This window comes from Drosophila eugracilis, unplaced genomic scaffold (genome assembly GCF_018153835.1).
Source record: "Drosophila eugracilis isolate 14026-0451.02 unplaced genomic scaffold, ASM1815383v1 contig_2167, whole genome shotgun sequence".
NCBI classification, from domain to species: domain Eukaryota; kingdom Metazoa; phylum Arthropoda; class Insecta; order Diptera; family Drosophilidae; genus Drosophila; species Drosophila eugracilis.
In genome coordinates, this window is record NW_024573052.1 from 3,608,329 (window position 1) to 3,626,352 (window position 18,024).

Consider the following 18,024-nt stretch of genomic DNA (forward strand, 5'->3'; position numbering starts at 1 on the left):
GCTGGAAGCTGGACAGGCGGAAGAGGAAGTGTTCCATCACAGGGAGGGAGATCGGATCGTCCTTCGTCCTGCCGCACAATTGTCGCACGTAATTTGGTTTTTGGTATCACAATTTCTGCTCTCCAGGCACTCGAGAGTTCGAATGCCAGGATGCTGGGCTGCTAAGGTGGCTGCAACGAATCAATTTCTGACATATGGCCTGTCAATGAGCTTTGACGACGAGTGGCAGGCAGCAGGCAGCAGGCCAGGCAGGGCACACAAGGCGCACGAGGCAGGCAAAGACAAAAAGGATGGATGTGCAACAGGGTGGCCGGGAAACTAAGCAAACACGACACCAATGGACCACACACAACAGACTCCAAGCGAAACCTGTCCACGTCCAAATCATGCCCTGAAAATGGAGAAGAGATTGCTTCATTAAGGGGACACAGGAGGCCACTCTCTATGTGTTTGTAAACTTTTCAAATTTTCTTTGGCAATCCTCCTCCGTCTACTTTGTATCTTGTGGCGGATGGATTTTTGTGGCCCAGCGCCCAACTCCTGGCCCTGCTCCTGGTCTGGCCCAGTGTATTTATCTTACATTTTTCAACGCACACACTCCCATTTATATCTTTCGCTTTTGTGGGGAAACATTTTGCGCAAATTGAAGTATTTACCTTTTCGGTCGGTCAAGGCAATGCAGTCAGCAGTCCTCAGCTTCCCAGCTCCTCAGCTGCCCAGCTGCCCAGCTCATCTGGTCCCCCACTTCTCCATTTCAGCTTCATTTGCTTTATGTAAATTTAAGCCCCTACTCTCGGCGCCCTACTACCCTCTGGACCACGGCAAGCTTTCAGTGTTATTTCCCAGTGCTTTTACGGGCCTGCCCCCTTTGGAGCTGGGTCGGTCGTGGGGGTGCTGCTGAAGCCACGTTCCTCACCTGTCAGCCAGTTGCCGCCCGGGCGCGCAGCCATTTGTCTCACTTCCTCCCACCTTTTGGCCCATTGTCCGCCGCTGTTGGCTCAAACAAAACGTTGCGTAAGCGCTTGCGAAAGTTAAACCTGGGCGGCAGGCGTCAGGCGGCAGCATCCAACCCATCCGGCCCAACTGCAGCCCGTGGGAGAGAGCACTAACTGACTATCGCTTACTGGCGCCGCACATGTCTGCACGTTTATTTCTTCTGTGCTTTTTTGTTTGGCTCGCAGTTTTTTTCAGTTTCAGTTTCGGGTGCTGCTGGGTTGCTGCCTGACTGCCTGGCTGCCTGCCTGACTGCAAATTGCATTGAGATGGAGCATTTTTACGCGCCAGCTCCCCAGCCTCATCAGGGCGGCCCCAAGCCCAAACCGAAACTTGAAAACCCATTCCGAAAACTCCAGCCCTCGCCATCAGCATCCATTTGTATCTGGAATTCCGGCGTGTTACGTTTCATTTTCAATTTTCATGGCATTTGGGTTTGTTTGTGTTGGCCATCTTTTGGGTTGCCAGCGGTTGGGTGGGGCGGCTCCTGGCAGATTTTTGGCCCTTCAATCAGGCAATTAAATTTGATTTTAAGCTAGGAGTGATTGTGTGGTGTTAGTGTGACCATGCATAGTAGCTAAATTGAGACAAATAGGAACTCAAACTGGTCATGTGCCAGTGTGACCATGCATCGCAGATAAATTGAGACAGATGGGAACTGAAACTGGACCTGCAAGTTACCAGACACCATTATATACTCCTTTATACTTTTAATTTCTAACCAGATTTTAGTTTTCCAGCATTAACAGTAACAGTAACATTCCAGTTACCAAACTCTCTTTAGTGTGACCAGGCAATGGCAGGCATCGATTTCCGTGCTGGCACTCAACTCACTTTCACAATTACCCAAAAGTCGAGAACAACTTTTTTATTAAGTCATTTCATCGTTAGTCGAAATGAACCTAAAACGGGGCAAGCAGACAGGAGCGACGCGGAAAAGCGGCTGGCAATATAATCATAATAAAAGCGAAATTAAATAAAATGAAAAGTCATGAAAAACATTTGCACTTGTTCAAAAAGTAAGCACAACAGAATCACTTCCTGGAGTGGACAGAGGACGCGGAGGGCGGCGTGGAGTTCTGTCATTAAATATTTACTTGGCGCCCTCATTTCTTTTACTTAGGCAAAGGCAGAGGCCGAGAGTTGGGCTTCCATCGCGTTCCATTAGCCGAGTTCGCCGTAGCCCTGCCTGCTACAGGGATATGTATGTATACCCGCTCTTGGGCACAAGCCAGATCAACATAACCGTTTCGTTTTATGAGCAACAATCATTGCTTTTGATTGCCATCCTGATGGCTTCGGCTTCAGCTTCAGCCTGCTCCGCTTCCAGGACACCAGCTCCTCCTTCTTAGCCCGACAAAGGTGTAAAATGCCGCATTGCTTAAATTTTTTATGGCTCTCGCTGCTGCCCTGCCGGGTGGAGAAGGTAGGTGGCGGAGCGGTAGGGACTGGCAGGGAGCGGGCTCCCGTTATTGTGTCGTTCTCATGATTGAAACTCATTTGGCCAGTCCACCCACCGCCACGAAGCACCCACCGTTTCGGCGAATTTCCTGGCCAAGTGCCAGGATCTCTAGCCTCCGCCACATGCCTGTTAAATTGATTGCAGGGCAGGTGTTTGGACACGGACACAGGGACACGTGAGGAAAGCGAGGAGAAGGGAAATCCAGGCAATTGTTGCTCTCGATTTTGGATTTTAGCTGTGATGGGCTCATTAGTTTTGGTTGCGGTTTGGGGCTTGCCTGGGAAATTGGCCACAAATTTCTGCACTACGTAGCGTTAAGTTTGTGGCTGAAATAATCTAAGATTGCACATAGGAAGGCTCCCATGTAGAGTATTTCGTTAAGGTGAGTGCAACAGAAGCTCTAAGGAGCATGGTCACACTGTTGTAGGTATGTATAGTGTGGCCCTGCTGCTCAGCAGAATCTCAAAATACTAGCAAGAAGCCAGCCAATTCATAAGAAAAGAAAGTTTGTATAGAAAGTGTCCATCCGTCACTTTTTTTGCTTCCGATTAATTTGATGAATTGCGTAATCGTTGGACGTAAGCGGGGATGGATGTCGGGGAATGCTGATTAAAGACAGCAGGAAAATGAGACTGAAAAATTGACGAGATTGATGAAAGCCAACTATCAAGTGACAACTTCTGGCCAGAATGCAGGGGGAAACTGCTTGCTGGGGGCTGCGGGAGAAATGAGGAAAAACGAAAAGACTCTGCGGCCAAAGGGAGTTGTATCAACTTTAATGAAATTTCCTGCATATTAAGCTGAAACTTCCGAACGAATCGCGATACGCAGCGAAAAGCGAGGGCGAAAACGAAAGGAAAAACGGAAAAGCAAACGACGACCAAGTCCAGGACTCCAGGACTCTAGAAAAGGGAGAGATGGAAGGACTATGCTGCGTTTGCTTCCTTTTTAATTTCCGTTTTTATGCGTTTGCCCCAAGGCAAAGGAGTGGTGGAGGAGGAGCTGGAGCTGGAGCTGGAACTGGAGGTACATGCAACACACACCTGGCTCAAATAGAGACGCTGATGCTGCAAATAAGCACCTGCCCCGCCAACTTCTGCGGCTGCTGCTAATGATAAGCATAAAATTATCGACACAAAACGAAATTCGTGTAATAAAAATTTTAATTAAGTGTATTCCCCGCTTTTTTCGCCCTCAGCGATGACAGCCGCTTCGCAGAGCACGATGGATCTCCGTGTCTCCGGACATGGACACGGCTACGGCTACGGATCCGGGCTATCTTTGTTTGAAATTTATGCAAATCGCCTTGTGGGTGGTGAACCCTCCACTGCCGCTCCCGCCCACTGAATTAAAACTGAAGTGTTTCCAACTGCAGAGACAAAGGCAAAGTCGCACCACACCACAGCCAGTTACACAGAGAGAAACGCTGCTTAGCAAGTCATCGATTCAGTTTCGGGCCTTACACAGGCTAAGCTTATAACACTCTCTGCAAGGATAGTAAAAGTATATATATACTATATACTATATATATATACAAACACAACTTCAGATTGAGTGATTTTCTGCGTGTACAAGATGGACACACAAGACCGACGCGGGGACAAAGGGAAATCGACAAAGGCAGCCGAACGATTAACGCTTTTAATGAGTACTAAGCTCGCCTACGCAATTATGAGATAGCAACGCCCGGCGCCGAAGGGCGTAAAATGGGCAAAGGGCGTGGCCAGACGCCCCAATCGGACCAAGAGGTGTGGCTGGCATGGCGCGTGATTGCCGGCGGTGAATAATCCAACGATTTCCATAAACAGACACCAGATAGATCCAGCAAAGGCATAGATAAGGCGACGAGGGTTTTGCCAGGATAATACAGAGGGTGTCCTACCGCAGGACTTTTATGTTTATGCTCAAGCGCATTTTGTTATAGCGAGGAAAAGCCTGAAACTGTTTCAAGGTAACTCTATGCTTGACTGACTATTAAATAATCTATAAAATATCTCTTTTAAATTTCAAATTAGCAAACTGTTACGTCAGTCCTTATCCTGACTGACCAAGGATTAGCCTTGAAAGCCCGCTTTAACCAGCCCATTCCCTTTGAATAGCAAGTGAAGTCTTAACCTGGTTAATGCATATGTAGTTATATGGCTTAAGCTAGGTCCTGGCAGCAGGTTGACTCAGCTTAGGAAGGGCAAGAAGCGAAGGACAGGGGGCGACTTCTGCTGGCAGGCCAAAGTGGAAGCTGCAAAATGAATGCATCTCCATTTCTAGTCAATAAGCGCATTAGTCGACTGTCGGTATAAAGCTAGCGACTAAATTCTGGTATAAATGTATACTATATACTAGCAGGGGGAATCTACAAGCATTATTCAGCTATTTGATGACTTGGTTTGTAAACTATTTCCCATTCAACCTTATTCAGTTAAGTTCATGCCGTTAATATCTTCCACCATCCCACATCTAGGTTCTTGGCGGCTTAAGCAACTTGTCTTTAAGCCCTTCCCTCGGCAGATTATATTTAATTTCCAGCAGGCGAAGGGAGGAAGCTGGATTTGGAGACAGAAAGTCCCTGGAAATCAGAGACAGCAGGCAAACGCAGTTTCTTCTACGTCGTTGACTATTTAAAATTCAATCAAATGCACTTTTCTTCTCGAGAGGAGCTGCTTTTCAGGAGAACCCAGAGCCGGGAGCCGAACACAATGCCAGTCCAGGCAAATTTGATTTTGTTTTGTTAAGCCCCCACCCCCAGCACGTCGACCATTGTTGTGGCCATAAAAAGAAACAGTTATTAGGGCGACCTGTCCGGCAACGATCTGCCAAGGAAAAGCAAGAGCAGTGAATGGGGGGCATGGGGCATGGGGCATGAGGGAGGACCGTTCTTAGGAAGATTATTATTATTATTGCTATTGCTATTACTACTGCCAGTGTGCATCTACTTTTGGCTGGCACTGTATTACATTTATTGTTATTTCCATGCACTTCCTTTATTTCTATTTTTGGCAGCTGCAATTCTGGACCAGACTTTCTCATGGCTTAGTCAAATCTGTAGAATCTTGGCAATAAAGAGTTCTATTTACTAATTCTACAGAGAAGACATTAGGAGGATATCCACCTATCTATTCCTAGGCCTACTTTCCTCACTCAAGACTCCTCCCTGGCATTCCCTTTGGCTTCCTATTCCCTCCTCCTGCCCTCCCCTAGCTTTCGGGTATCCTTTTCTGTTTTGTCATTCTTTCGCTTCGATTATTTCGCTCGAGTCCTTGGCGTTCTTGTTGTTTTTTGTAGCTAAATTAGCTAAATTGCTTATGGCAAACTCACGTAGCGGATGCTGTCACGCCCCCACCGCCCACCGCCTACCGACGCCCAGAAGCACCCCGAAATTGCTGGGAAATGCGGAGAGTGAACTCCATTTTATCTTCCGCTTCGGTTGAGCTTGCGCTTTTCCTACGGATTTCCAGCAGGTTTGTGTAATTGTTAATCACAGAAAGTTTAACATCATCTAGGACACACCTCCACCCACCGACCACCGCCCACTCCGCTCTTCTTTTGTTTTAGCATTTACAGTTTTCCAAAAATTGTTGTGCGATTTTTGTTTTCATGGTCGATTTGGTTTTGGCTTTCAAACGGCGAGGAGTGGGGCGAACATTTCTTGTACTGCTAGCCACACCACCCCCTCATCACTCTCGCAGCCCCAACTCCCCTCTGTGTACGTGCAGGTGAACGCATAATTAGGAAAATTCCTTTGTTGTTCCTTTGGTTTCAGGGACTGCGGAAAATCGAGCCACGAGCACTGGAAAATATTCCTAGAACTTCGCTTTATGATTTATATTACATTTTAGGTTGTATACCTAAATCGTAGTTACTTTCACTAACTAGTCTGCTTATTAGTGGCAATCGTTTGGTTTTAAAAACCAATATTAGCACTGTTTCTTACAGTGTATGACTGAACCACTTTCAGTCCGGTGAGCCAAAGTTTTTTGCAGCGAAAAAACTCATTTGTTTACATTACCATTGAATCAAAGCGAACATTTAGTACGTTCGAAGGCGGAAAACGCCCAACTTCCTGCTCACCCGTACCCTTACCCGTACCCGTATTCGCGTGCCTTCTCCGATTTCCACCCATTTCCCATCAATAGAATCCAATAACATTCGTCTCGCATTTCCAAGGGCCCACATACCAGAAAGGATCCAAAGGACTCACCTGAAAGACAAGAAGAACAGGAAAAGAATAAGACAGGGAAATCAATGTGTATCTTTGTGAGCTGGCGAAACGGTTAACAAGTCGTATGAGTAATTTTACAAGGGGCAAGGGAAAAGGCAAAGGCAAAGGGAAAGGGAAAGGGCAAGGCGGCACAGGGAAACTTTGTGTGTGCCGCACACGCACACGCACACGCACACACACAGCACTTTTATTTGCGCACGCATAAAATGCCATTTCTAATTTACGATCTTCGACGGGACTTTCCTCGGGCGACTTTCCCTCCTGTTTATGATGAATTCTTTTCGTTATTTTCTTTTGCTTTATTGTTATGGTTCTTTGTTTGCTGTTTGGTGATTGCAACCCTCCACCCCAACCACTCCGCACTTCATCCAGTTTCGATTTTCACTGCACACGTAAAATTATGCAATAAAACGAAGCGAGGCCAGCGAGGGGGAGCTGCGGGGAGAACCATCCGAATGTGGGAAAGATTTCTTCTCTAATTAAATGAACATAAAAGCACCAGATGTAGATGCGCGAAAGCAAGCGAAAGCTTTAATTGAGTGCCTCGACATTCAGATACCTCTTAAGCCGCCCATGTTAAAGTGAACATACTGAGTCGTCTGCCCAAAAGGTTAACCATCGTTATTTTTTCCCAAAAATTACAATAAATTCACTTTTCTAGGCGTGAATACAGTTCGACTAGAATTTTAATTACGAATTCAGTGATGTATGACATTTTATATTCCGACAACTATTGGCTTATATATGAGCAAAATACTCACATTGTGGGGGGAAATAAAGGAAATCTAAATTTTGCATTTTCGAGAACATCATCAAAATTTCCAAAAAATGGAAAAAAAATTTACGTTTTAAACTGTGAACACAGTTTGATAGGAATTTTAATTACGAGATCAACGATGTATCACATTTCATATTCCGACAGTTATTGGCTTTGTTATGAGAATAATTCTGATTATTTTTGGGTAACAATCAGCATTTTGAGTTTCGGCAGATAATGGGACTATTTTCATCGGTTTTATGCCTATAACTTGGCAAAAACAAGGCTCAGAACTTAAAGAAAGACAGTTTTGAGCAGCTTTTAACCACAACAAACTTTCTTTATCACTGGTTTGATGATTTTGTCAACTTTAATTTTTAGCAATTTTTTGCTTTTCTGTTTTCATCAAAATTACAAAAACGGCAAAATTTTGACATTTTGAGGTGGGGATACAGTTCGATTGGAATTTTCATTACGACTTCAACGATATATGACATTCCATATTCCCACAATTATTGGCTTAGTTATGAGGAAAAGTCTAATATTTTTTGAGGGTAATGAGACCAACAAAATTGTGTATTTCCGATTGAGGTTAGGAAGATCTATTTTTGCGAAAAACGACAGAAATTTTACATTTTCAACCTTGAATGCAAATTTGTTAGGAATTAGAAAACAAGCTCAACGAGATATTTCCTTCAAAATTCGGACCATTATTGGCTTAGTTATAGACAAAATGCAGAAATTTTGAGCAGAAAATCAGAGGTAATCGAATTTCGAATTTTCGACACATCATCAAAATTGATAAAAATGGCAAAAATTTAACATTTTGAGGTGGGGACACAGTTCGATTGGATTTTTAATTACGAATTCAACGATGTATGCCACTCCATATTTCGACAATTATTGGCTTTCTTATGAGAATAATTCGAAATATTTTTGAGCAGCAATTAGGATTACGAGTTTCGACAGAAAATGTCTATAGTTTCGATTGGTTTTATGCCTATAACTTGGTCAAAACAAGACGCAGAACTGAAAGAACGACTGTTTTGTGAAGCTTACGACCCCAACAAACTTTCCTCATCATTAGTTTGTTGATTTTGGCAAATTAATTTTTTGACATTTTTTTGCATTTTCTGTAAGGGGTAACATCATCAAAATTTAAGAAAACCGGCAAAATTTTACATTTTAAGGTGGGGACACAGTTCGATTGGAATTTTAATTACGAATTCAACGCTATATCACATTCTACATTCCGACAATTATTGGCTTTGTTATAGGAAGAATTCTTCATATTTTGAGCCCAGAATCAGGATTATGCGTTTCGCCAGAAAATTAGCATAGTTTTGGTCGGATTTATACCTACAACTCAGTCAAATGAAGGCTCAGAGCTAATGTAAAGACAGTTTTGTGAAGCTTACGACCCCAACAAACTTTCCTTATCATTGGTTTAGCGATTTTGTGAGTTTGAATTTTTAACTAATTTTTGAATTTTTTGTAAATCATCATCAAAATTTCAGAAAAATGGCAACATTTTACAATTTGAGGTGGGGACACAGTTCGATTGGAATTTTAATCACGAGTTCATCAATGTATGGCATTCTACATTCCGACAATTATTGGCTTTGTTATAGGAAGAATTCTTCTTATTTTGGGGCCAAAATCAGGATTATGCGTTTCGACAGAAATTGATCATAGATTTTATCGGTTTTATACCTACAACTTGGTCAAAGGAAGACTCAGAGCTAATATAAAGACAGTTTTGAGCAGCTAACGACGACCCCAACAAACTTTCCTCATCATTCGTTTCATGATTTGTGAATTTGAAATTTTCACTAATTTTTGGATTTTCTGTAAGGGGTAACATCATCAAAATTTCATAAGAATGGCAATAATTTTACCTTTTAAGGTGCGGATGCAGTTTTGATGGAAATCAAATTACGAGCTCACCAAGGTATTATATTCCACATTCTGACCATTATTGGCCTAGCTATGGGCACAACACTGCCCAAATCCTGCTCATCGAAAGCTCCTTTTTATTCCTTGGCTCTTTTCTGCGCATTAATTTTGGTGGAAATGTAAAATTGGATACGGTTATGTAATTTCCGCATTGCTTTCTACAAATTTTGCACTCTTCCTCGCACATATCGGATAACCAATTTCCCTTTTCCACGGCTCTTTCATCCCTTCGAGCAAGCAATCCGAAAAATGTCTGTTTGCATTTTGTTTAATCAATTTAATGAACCCAAAACGCAAAATTTTTCATGCTTCAATATGCCGAAAATTTGTCAATTGAGTCAACCCCCGAATTTCAGCCGCTTTTCAGCCTCCCCAATCTCCAATCTCAATTTCAGGCAGCATATTCCGCAGGGGGGTTGGGGGCAGGCGGTACACGGTACATGGTACACGGAAGGGTGGCAGAGGGGGAGGCAGGGGGGCTGTACGCACGCTGCATACATAAATCAATTTCAATTAACGTTAATTAAATACGCATCAAGTGGGCATGACCACAGAAGCAAAATACAGAGGCAGTGGCCAAAAAGGAGGCCCACGTCCAAAGGGGGTAGATGGTTGTTGTTGTTGTTGTTGTCAGGGTGCTCAGGATAAAAAACGGGAGTTCTGGGCGGTGGGTGGTTATAAAAAAGTGGAGTGAAGCGGGCGAATGAGAAACGCAGATTGGCATAGAAACCGAGAAAGCCCGAAAACCCGAAAAGTATGCACTGCAAATTGAAAATGGAACTGCGTGAGTGGGCGTCCATCTGCCCAACCACCCCCCACCCCATGTCCATTCACCCAGTGTGCTGCTGCGCGTCTGTTTTGCGGTTACGCGCTTGGCTTGTCGCGGACCACCAGATCAGAGCAAACTATACACAGACCAGGCAGAAAAAATAACCAAAATAAAAAGTGGGAGCTTAGACAGCCATTAGACTAGCAGATACCCTGCAACTTTCTAACTGCTACTTCTGCCACCCCCTGGAAGACCTCTATTACATGCAGGCATAGGTTTGCTTTGGCATTTGGAAGATCTAACTCCTTCCGATCGCTAAAACCAACTACAACCTTAGGTTTCAACTCTACTTTCCATTGGGTATGACTTTCTAGTCGGCACTACTTCTCTCTGGAACTCCTCAAATGCGGACACAAACACGCACACACATAAACAAACACTCCAAATGGGAATAGCGAAAAATGCAGTTCTGAAACCGCAATGATGCGGCTGACCAAGGGAGCAACGGGGAAATTCCAATCCCCGGAACCCGGTACCCAGGGCACCGGAACCCGAGCTCCTCAGCAGAACAGACGCAACACATCTAACATTACACGAGTAACTGACATAGTCACTTCCCCCTGCGTTTTTCCCGGAACAATCCCCAATTTCGGCCAAGGGACTGTAAATGACATTGATATTTTTCTAGTTTGCCACCAAAGGGAAGGCAATGTGGAGAATCCCGGACTAGAAGGGCACATAGACTGGGAAAGATATGACACACAGGTTGCGTTCGTTGAGTTCGGAGATGTCTAGGGGGTATATACTTCTATATAGAAACTGAATTATATCAGGTATTAGAAGTAACAAATCCATTTTAAAGCCAAATTATCTCTGCCTTTAAAGTCAATCTGCTTAAAGAGCTGCTATCAGGGTTCAGTCCCTAACGAAACCTAAAAATGTACAAATAGAATTTCTCAATTGTTGAACGAATAATGGATGGGATAGAACAGGATGGAAGCACTGCTTGTTTATCATGATGGCAAACTGTTTTGCATTGAAAAGAAGCAATTCCGGGTACTTTCACCCATTTCACCCCGCCCCCCGCCGCGGGTTATTATCGCTTTACAATTGCTAAGCCCGCGCGCGCGAATCATTCAAGAAGTATAAATGTGAAATGTGAAATGTGAAAATAAAACCCCGGCCACACGCTGCCAAGGCGGGAGATTTTTCTTTTCGGATTTTGTATTCAGTTTCAACTTTCGTATAATTACAAAACTCATTAGTGCGGAAACTTTTTGGCCGGGGACCCGCTGGAAAGTATGCAATACTAATTGAAATTGAAGTTAGAAGCAGAGGCGAAGGCGAAGGAGGGACCTCTCTGAAGTCGTAAAGTCGGATAAGCAAACAGCCCCCAGCAGCTGGCCCTCGAAAACTCACCCATCATATGGTAAAGTTGGGCTTACAAAGGTTGGACTCTCTGGAGTGTCAGGCCGTGGGGAATCTTGGTTACTGTTGGTCTTATGGCTGAAGTGGCGTATCAACGAAGATCGGCCAGCCATTGTGGATCAGTCGGTTGACTATCAGCAGTCACCAGTGGCTTCAGGAATCCCAGAATCATTTAAGCATCGGAACCAGATGCCATCCCACGACCCATCAATAATCGACACTCGGTGTCATCGGTTTCCTCGCCGCATATCCAGCTCCCGTTTCACAGCCATCACAGCCAGCAGCATGAGGCTTTGATGTGAGCGTCGCATGTCAGGCTCTTTAAATTCAATACGAGACTGGTGTGAAATTCGCGCTTTGGCTCTGATTTGCATTCGCAAATTGGTAATACAATAGGTAGTCGTCTGGCTGCCGCTTTTTCCTCGCCAGCTACCTTTCGGTAGTCCCGATAATGTGCACTATGCATTCATGTGGGCTGTGGAGTGGAGTCTAGGGCATTTTTGAAATTAACATAAGTGACATCATTTTGCATAATGCCAGGTCTGTCAGTCCCCAAAAACAGTTGTTCGAGGGTGCCGTGGGGTTCCAACTGATTTCTAAGGGGTTTGGCTGGCCACACTGGCCAGACCAGCGCGTTTCCAACGAACAGCAAACAGCGAACACAACTGTACCCAAACACTTGGCTCGTGGATAGGCGGATATTGGTTGTCGTGATTGCCAGCTATAAAAGCAAACAGCGCTGGGCTGTGTTGCCCAGTTGGAGGCTCCCAGCGAATCAAGTGAGAGCCCAAGTATTGGGTGACCAACCAGTCCCAGCCCAGTAATAAGCAAGAAATCTAAACGATTACTGTAAGTTCTTTGATCTGATTGCATTCCTCTTAACTCCTCTTTGGCTTTCTTTCGCCACACAGAGACATGTGCCTTCTCCTCTCGCTTGGCTGCTGCGGCTGCTCCTCTCCGAAATCCTGCCAGGAAATGCAGAAGCCCCCAGAACAGCACCAGCAGCCGAATAGCTACCACTCCGAGATCCAGCTATGCGACCTACCACCCTCACTCTCCTGCCAGGTGACCACCAGCCAGCCTTCGCTGTACAGCATGAGTCCCAGTCTGATGGCCTTGCCCCACAGAAATGCCACATCGAGCACCCTGAGCTCCTGGGCCGGCGAGGAGGAACTCTGCGCTATGGAGGACTACGAGGATCGCACTTCCTCCCGGTGGACAGCCTGGTGGCTCAAAGAGCCCTCTGTTGGCGATCAGGGATGTCGGTCTACCAAGGCGACGTAACTTCTAAGTCATGTCAAAAGAATTTCTATCCTGAGCTCTCCAGCAAAATGGAAAATTCGTCGATAGACCAGGGGGAGCTCCGTCTAATAGTGCACCCTCGACTTCTGGAAGATCCTTGCTATCCAGACCCTGAATGATAACGAAAGCTAGACTAAGTCTTGGACTCTCTACTAAATACCAGCGAAAATAAAAACGAATTTTCCATTTCAATCTGCTAGAAGCACTACTTTGGGACACAGGTGCACACACGCGAAAAAGGGAGGAGGAGAAAAACGGGAAGACAATTCTTCGGCTGTGGCAGTGGCGGAGGTGGTGGAGGAGGAGGTGGACTCCTCTGCGAGTTGCACGTGGCCCCTTTGGAGTATGCATTTTTAAAATGAAATTACGCCACGTTTTGCAGGCAGCGGGGGAGGAGATGGCGGAGACGGGGAGGCTAAAGGGTTCTTGTGGCTAAGACTGTGTAATAAAAATTTGATTAGCTGCTTGTTTAACTTTAATTAAGTTGATTCCGCACACACACACAGCCATACACACACACACACACTCAGTGAACACAGGAAAGTTAATCAAATATTTAGCAGGACCTCTTCCTCGCTGGCGCTGGGCGAGTGAGTGCCGCAGGGTTTAGTTTAGTTTAGTTCTGGGCGGGACTGGGGTAGGCTGGTCATATATTAACATTTTGGCTGAGCAAACCGGCGAGGGCAAACAAACAAACAAGTGCCGGAATATTCATGATGATCATTAACACACAGGACACACAGCAGTAGCTTGCAGGATATGCAGTCCAGGAGCAGCTTGTGACGCCTGCGAACAAATTTGCACAGCCTTCGAGGGTTTCCGACGGGAGCCAAGGAGTTTAAGGACCCGAATCTATCTGCAGGCTCCATTATGTCCTCGCCCAAGTGTTCCGACCCAAGCCATAAGGGCAACTTTGCCAAGATGTCATTAAAATAAAAATCGAGAGCGTGTTAAATGATTGGCAAAAAGGGGTGGGTTGATGGTGGCGAAGGGGGAAAACAATTTGGTGGCTTTCCCAGTTTATGTTGTTGGAGCGAGCGAGCGAGCTAAGGAGCCAGAGGAGGAGCCTTTCCACAAGCCATTTTTGTATTTTAAGATTTTTATGACTTTTCAATAAGTTTCCCCCAAGACGAAACCCATAACCCCGAGAGAACTTTCTTCTCGAGCCATTAAAGAAGCCAAGTTTAACGCCGATAAGATGCTATGCCACGGGGAGTGCACGAAGGGAGGGAGGAGTTACGAGTTAATGCAAGGCGATTTACACGTAAAAATATTCTTGGATTTTCTTTAAAGGCTCTTTTCTTTCCCGAGTTAAATATCCAACAGAAGTGATATATATGAGCCAAATACTTGAACTTCCGGATTAATTCCCACTAAAATGGCCTCTCGGCGAACTTAGTTTCGGAGTCGTTCCGGGGGCTTAGGGATTTGGCTCCTTTCCAGCTAATCGTTGGCCATTAGACGCCAATGACACTTTTATGCCACTTTAATAAACTTGAGAAGCTAACAAGTGTATGAGGAAGGGAAAGGGGAAGGGGAAGGGGAACGAGAGAGACACTTGTACGGGAAAACTTTTCGCACGTTGCGACAAATGTCTTAAGCTGCAATCGTCCCCGGAGGTTTGTATTTGCCACAAGTTTCCATTTGGGGGAGAAGGCTGTCTGTCGGGGTTGAACATGTGTGGTTACTGATATCAATAATCATTCCCCCACCCCTCCACCGAGCACTGCTCCGAGAGGAGTTGTAATAACATAAGCAAGTGAAATGCATAAATAAACATTTGTGGGGCAGCAGCGGCAGTTGTTAACCCTCCGTCCTCCGCCTCTCTCCTTTCCCTTTCGTAAATTGATACAAATCGTTCAATAATCACGCAATTGCATTTTATTTCTTTCGAAGAATCGCAATGGTGGGGTGATAGTGCCAGCCAAGTTCCAGGCACGTGTGGGTGAATGCCCTTGCAACGTCCGCTGGGGGTTAAGTGGGGGGTAGTGGGTAGTGCAGTGGCAAGCAGTTGGGTGGCTCTTATTTCTTATTAATGGCGCTTGGTCACACTGGACAAGCAGTGCGAATATCCAAGGAGAATAAAAGCCATCACAAGTAATTTGGACATACACTCAGCAAAAACGTTTCGTAATCCCATCAAGGGAAGCTCGACTCGAAGGATGTCACAGTATCTGACCCATTAATTTCAAGTGCAGCCACGCCCACCCGCCTCTCGAGGCTGTTCATCCCGTTTACCGAGTGTTATTTATCATGTGGCAAATGTTGTAATGCATTTTGTAATCGATACAAAGCAATCACAACGAATTGAAGCCGAAAGCCGGATGGACGGGGACAGGCAGGGGGGGTGTGCAAGGCACGTGACCAATCAAAGGGGCGTGGCCGAGGAGGGGCTCAAAGGGGGATTGTGCGTTGTGTGTGTGCGTTGGTTTTACGTTTCTAAATTAATGGAGCGCGCAGGGAAAACAGAGGGCGAATTTGAGCTGTAGTGACAGCGCCACGTATTCCTTACCATTTCCCTTTAATGCAATCATAAAATAACTCGAACTTAATTCGCTCGGCTTACATACACCATCATCGTACACCACTCAAATGAGCGATTCTGGAAAGAAACCTACATACTGGACACCCTTCTGTACTTCTCTTCGGCCAACAAGAACTCTATAAGCTATATAGACATATACAAACAAATCGAGAAATCGAGAATAAATAGGAACCGACGACCGCCAAGTGGCTTATGTTTCTGGCAGAAAGTCGTATTTCATACGATATGAGATACAAAATCCTTTAAACCTTTAAAACGAGAGTGAAACGAGTTATTACTCACGTTTTCTGACTGATAAAAGCCTCCGCGTTAACGAGGATTTTTCGCCAACTTAGCATACTTATGGGGGCACACATCCGGCGTGCAGAGGACGACCCGCATTCTGTTGACAATGTTTTTAAATGTTTTCCGCTGAGCACTCGCTTTTCAAAAACGCTACCCTTTAAGTGAAGCATAACCATTCCGGAGGCTTCCCTCTGTCAGGTATAACGATATTTTTATGGCTCCCGTCTGCTGGCCAAACTTTGGCCACCCCTTTTGGAAAGCATCATTAATTTGTAAGCTTAGAAAGTTGGAATTAAAAAGAGAAGAGGCGAAACGGATAAAAGGGATAAGACGCCAGCCAAATGGAATCAGAAAACTTTAATGACTTTATGCGCCAAACTTGTTACGCAACTTGACCCCACATTTCCGCCTCTCCTTTCGGCGGGGCCAAAGTTGGGCTGCAACTGCAGACGTCTGCAACACGTTACTGAACCGAATTCAATTAATTAACTACCAATAGTTGAAGCTGTTGTTTCGCTAGCCACCTCCCCCCTTGCCCCTCTAAATTTGATACCCGCCAACTTTCCCGCATCTGAATTTCTGCATCGCCCCCATCAGGCCCCCATCTTTCCCTGCCACCGTCATCATTATTTTTGCCTCTGTGTCTAAATAATTGATGGAAAAGACAAATTGCTGGGTGCTTTTCCACCTCCCTCTCCCCACCCCCAGCTGACCAATGCAGAAATATCTTTTTCTATGTGCAGTCGGTGTGTGCTTTTCCGTTTCCTCTCCTCTTTTTGGGTCCCTATTTTTGTCCACTGCGCTTCATTAATTGCACTTGCTAATTGATTTGACACAGACAAAGGAAGCATGGAAGAGGAAAATGGGAAATGGGAAAACCCTGGTATTATAGCATAATTTGGACATACAACGGATTATATTAATTCGCTAATTGGACACGATCTATCAACCAAATCAGCAGCAGAACCTTTAAAGAACCTTTTAAAGTCTCATTACGATATGAATATGTTAACCCTTTAAGAACCAGAGCCCTGAACAATGGGCACAAAGTATTTACTGGTAAACGCTGGCCTAAATCAGCCCCAAAGCCAATGAATCCAGCTTGGACAATTCGCATGCAAATCTGGAACAGCTTTGCCCAGCAGCTCCTCCTCCGCCTCCGCCCCACCACTCCCCATTCTAAGGCCCCTTCGACCTCCTCTGGGTCATGCATAAATCATGGATGGAGGGATCCGGACGGAAGGCAGCAGTGGAGAGAGACGTCGCAAAGGGTTGGAAAAGTGGTAAACTTTCGCTTTTCTTTAGGCTTCTCGTCTTTGTCTTTGGGTTGAGATTTGGGCAATCGATAGCCTGCCTGGGCCACTTCCTCCTCCGACTGGAGGTGAGCGAGGGGCGAGTGAAACGTTTTACACGCCACAAAAAGCTGCTTAGCTTATTTATTATTTACACGAGTGAAACGTGTATGAAACCGACGGAGCAGCAGAGGAGAGCAGGAAAGAGGCGTGGAAAAGGGCAAAACGAATGGAAAAATCTCCCAAGGAAGAGCAACAAAATCTCCAAGTATATGTGCCCGAGTGCCCGACTGAGTGTGTGATGTTGGTGTTGGTGTTGGTGTTGGTGTTGGTGTTTTGTGGTTGATTTGATTGCTTTATGCACCCAGTGAGTGGCCGCATGAATTTCAAATGAGTCGTTTGGCTTTTTCCGCCACCCAGTCCTGCCACTCGCTTTGTATTTCCTCACGCATTTCGTATGTATTCGCTGGCCTCTTTGTGGCCATTCGCAGTATTTGACACTGGCAAAGGTGCAGGGATAAACTCCCTTGAATCCTTGTCTCTTCCTAATGCCCGCCTGGTCGTGGACTGGGAAAAGTCAAGCCAAGGGAAAAACTCAGACAAGCAGCTGCTGCGGGGAAGAAACGAAACGAAACGAAAAGGTGAGAAACTTTAAAAATTTTGAGACACGAACACCGAGCAGTCATTATCTTGGACAAGATGGGGATGGAGAACGAGTGGCTGCAGCACCTTGCGGTATGTTGCTGCCACATAACGTGTTGCACACGTTCCACCAAAGAGCCAGAGCCACGAGGTTCCCAGTTACCAGTTACCAGTTACCAGTTCCCAGTTCAGAGGTTCGAGTTGTGGTACAGCCGGGTCAGTATTCCTGCGTGTGTATGTTTATGTGGGTGTTCCCACAGTAATTTGAAATTCATGCGCTTCGTATGTGGAATAAATTCAAGATTTTGATTTGCTGCTACGTGTGGCAAGCTGCTGGCTGTTGGCTGCTAGCTGCTGCTTGGCTCCTGCTTGGCTCT

The 18,024-nt window shown here is 45.4% G+C and overlaps 2 protein-coding genes across 10 annotated transcripts in view; one reads left to right on the top strand and one right to left on the bottom strand.

Annotated features, from left to right (window-relative positions):
• Window positions 1–18,024, bottom strand: part of LOC108105471 (uncharacterized protein CG43867) — a 96,004-nt gene that overhangs the window by 35,204 nt on the left and 42,776 nt on the right. The window lies entirely within an intron of this gene.
• LOC108105475 lies at window positions 12,351–13,075 on the top strand. The gene is made up of 2 exons (XM_017212087.1): window positions 12,351–12,430; window positions 12,493–13,075. The coding sequence occupies exon 2, from the start codon at window positions 12,497–12,499 to the stop codon at window positions 12,863–12,865; it is 369 nt and encodes a 122-aa protein (XP_017067576.1). The 5' UTR covers window positions 12,351–12,430; window positions 12,493–12,496; the 3' UTR covers window positions 12,866–13,075.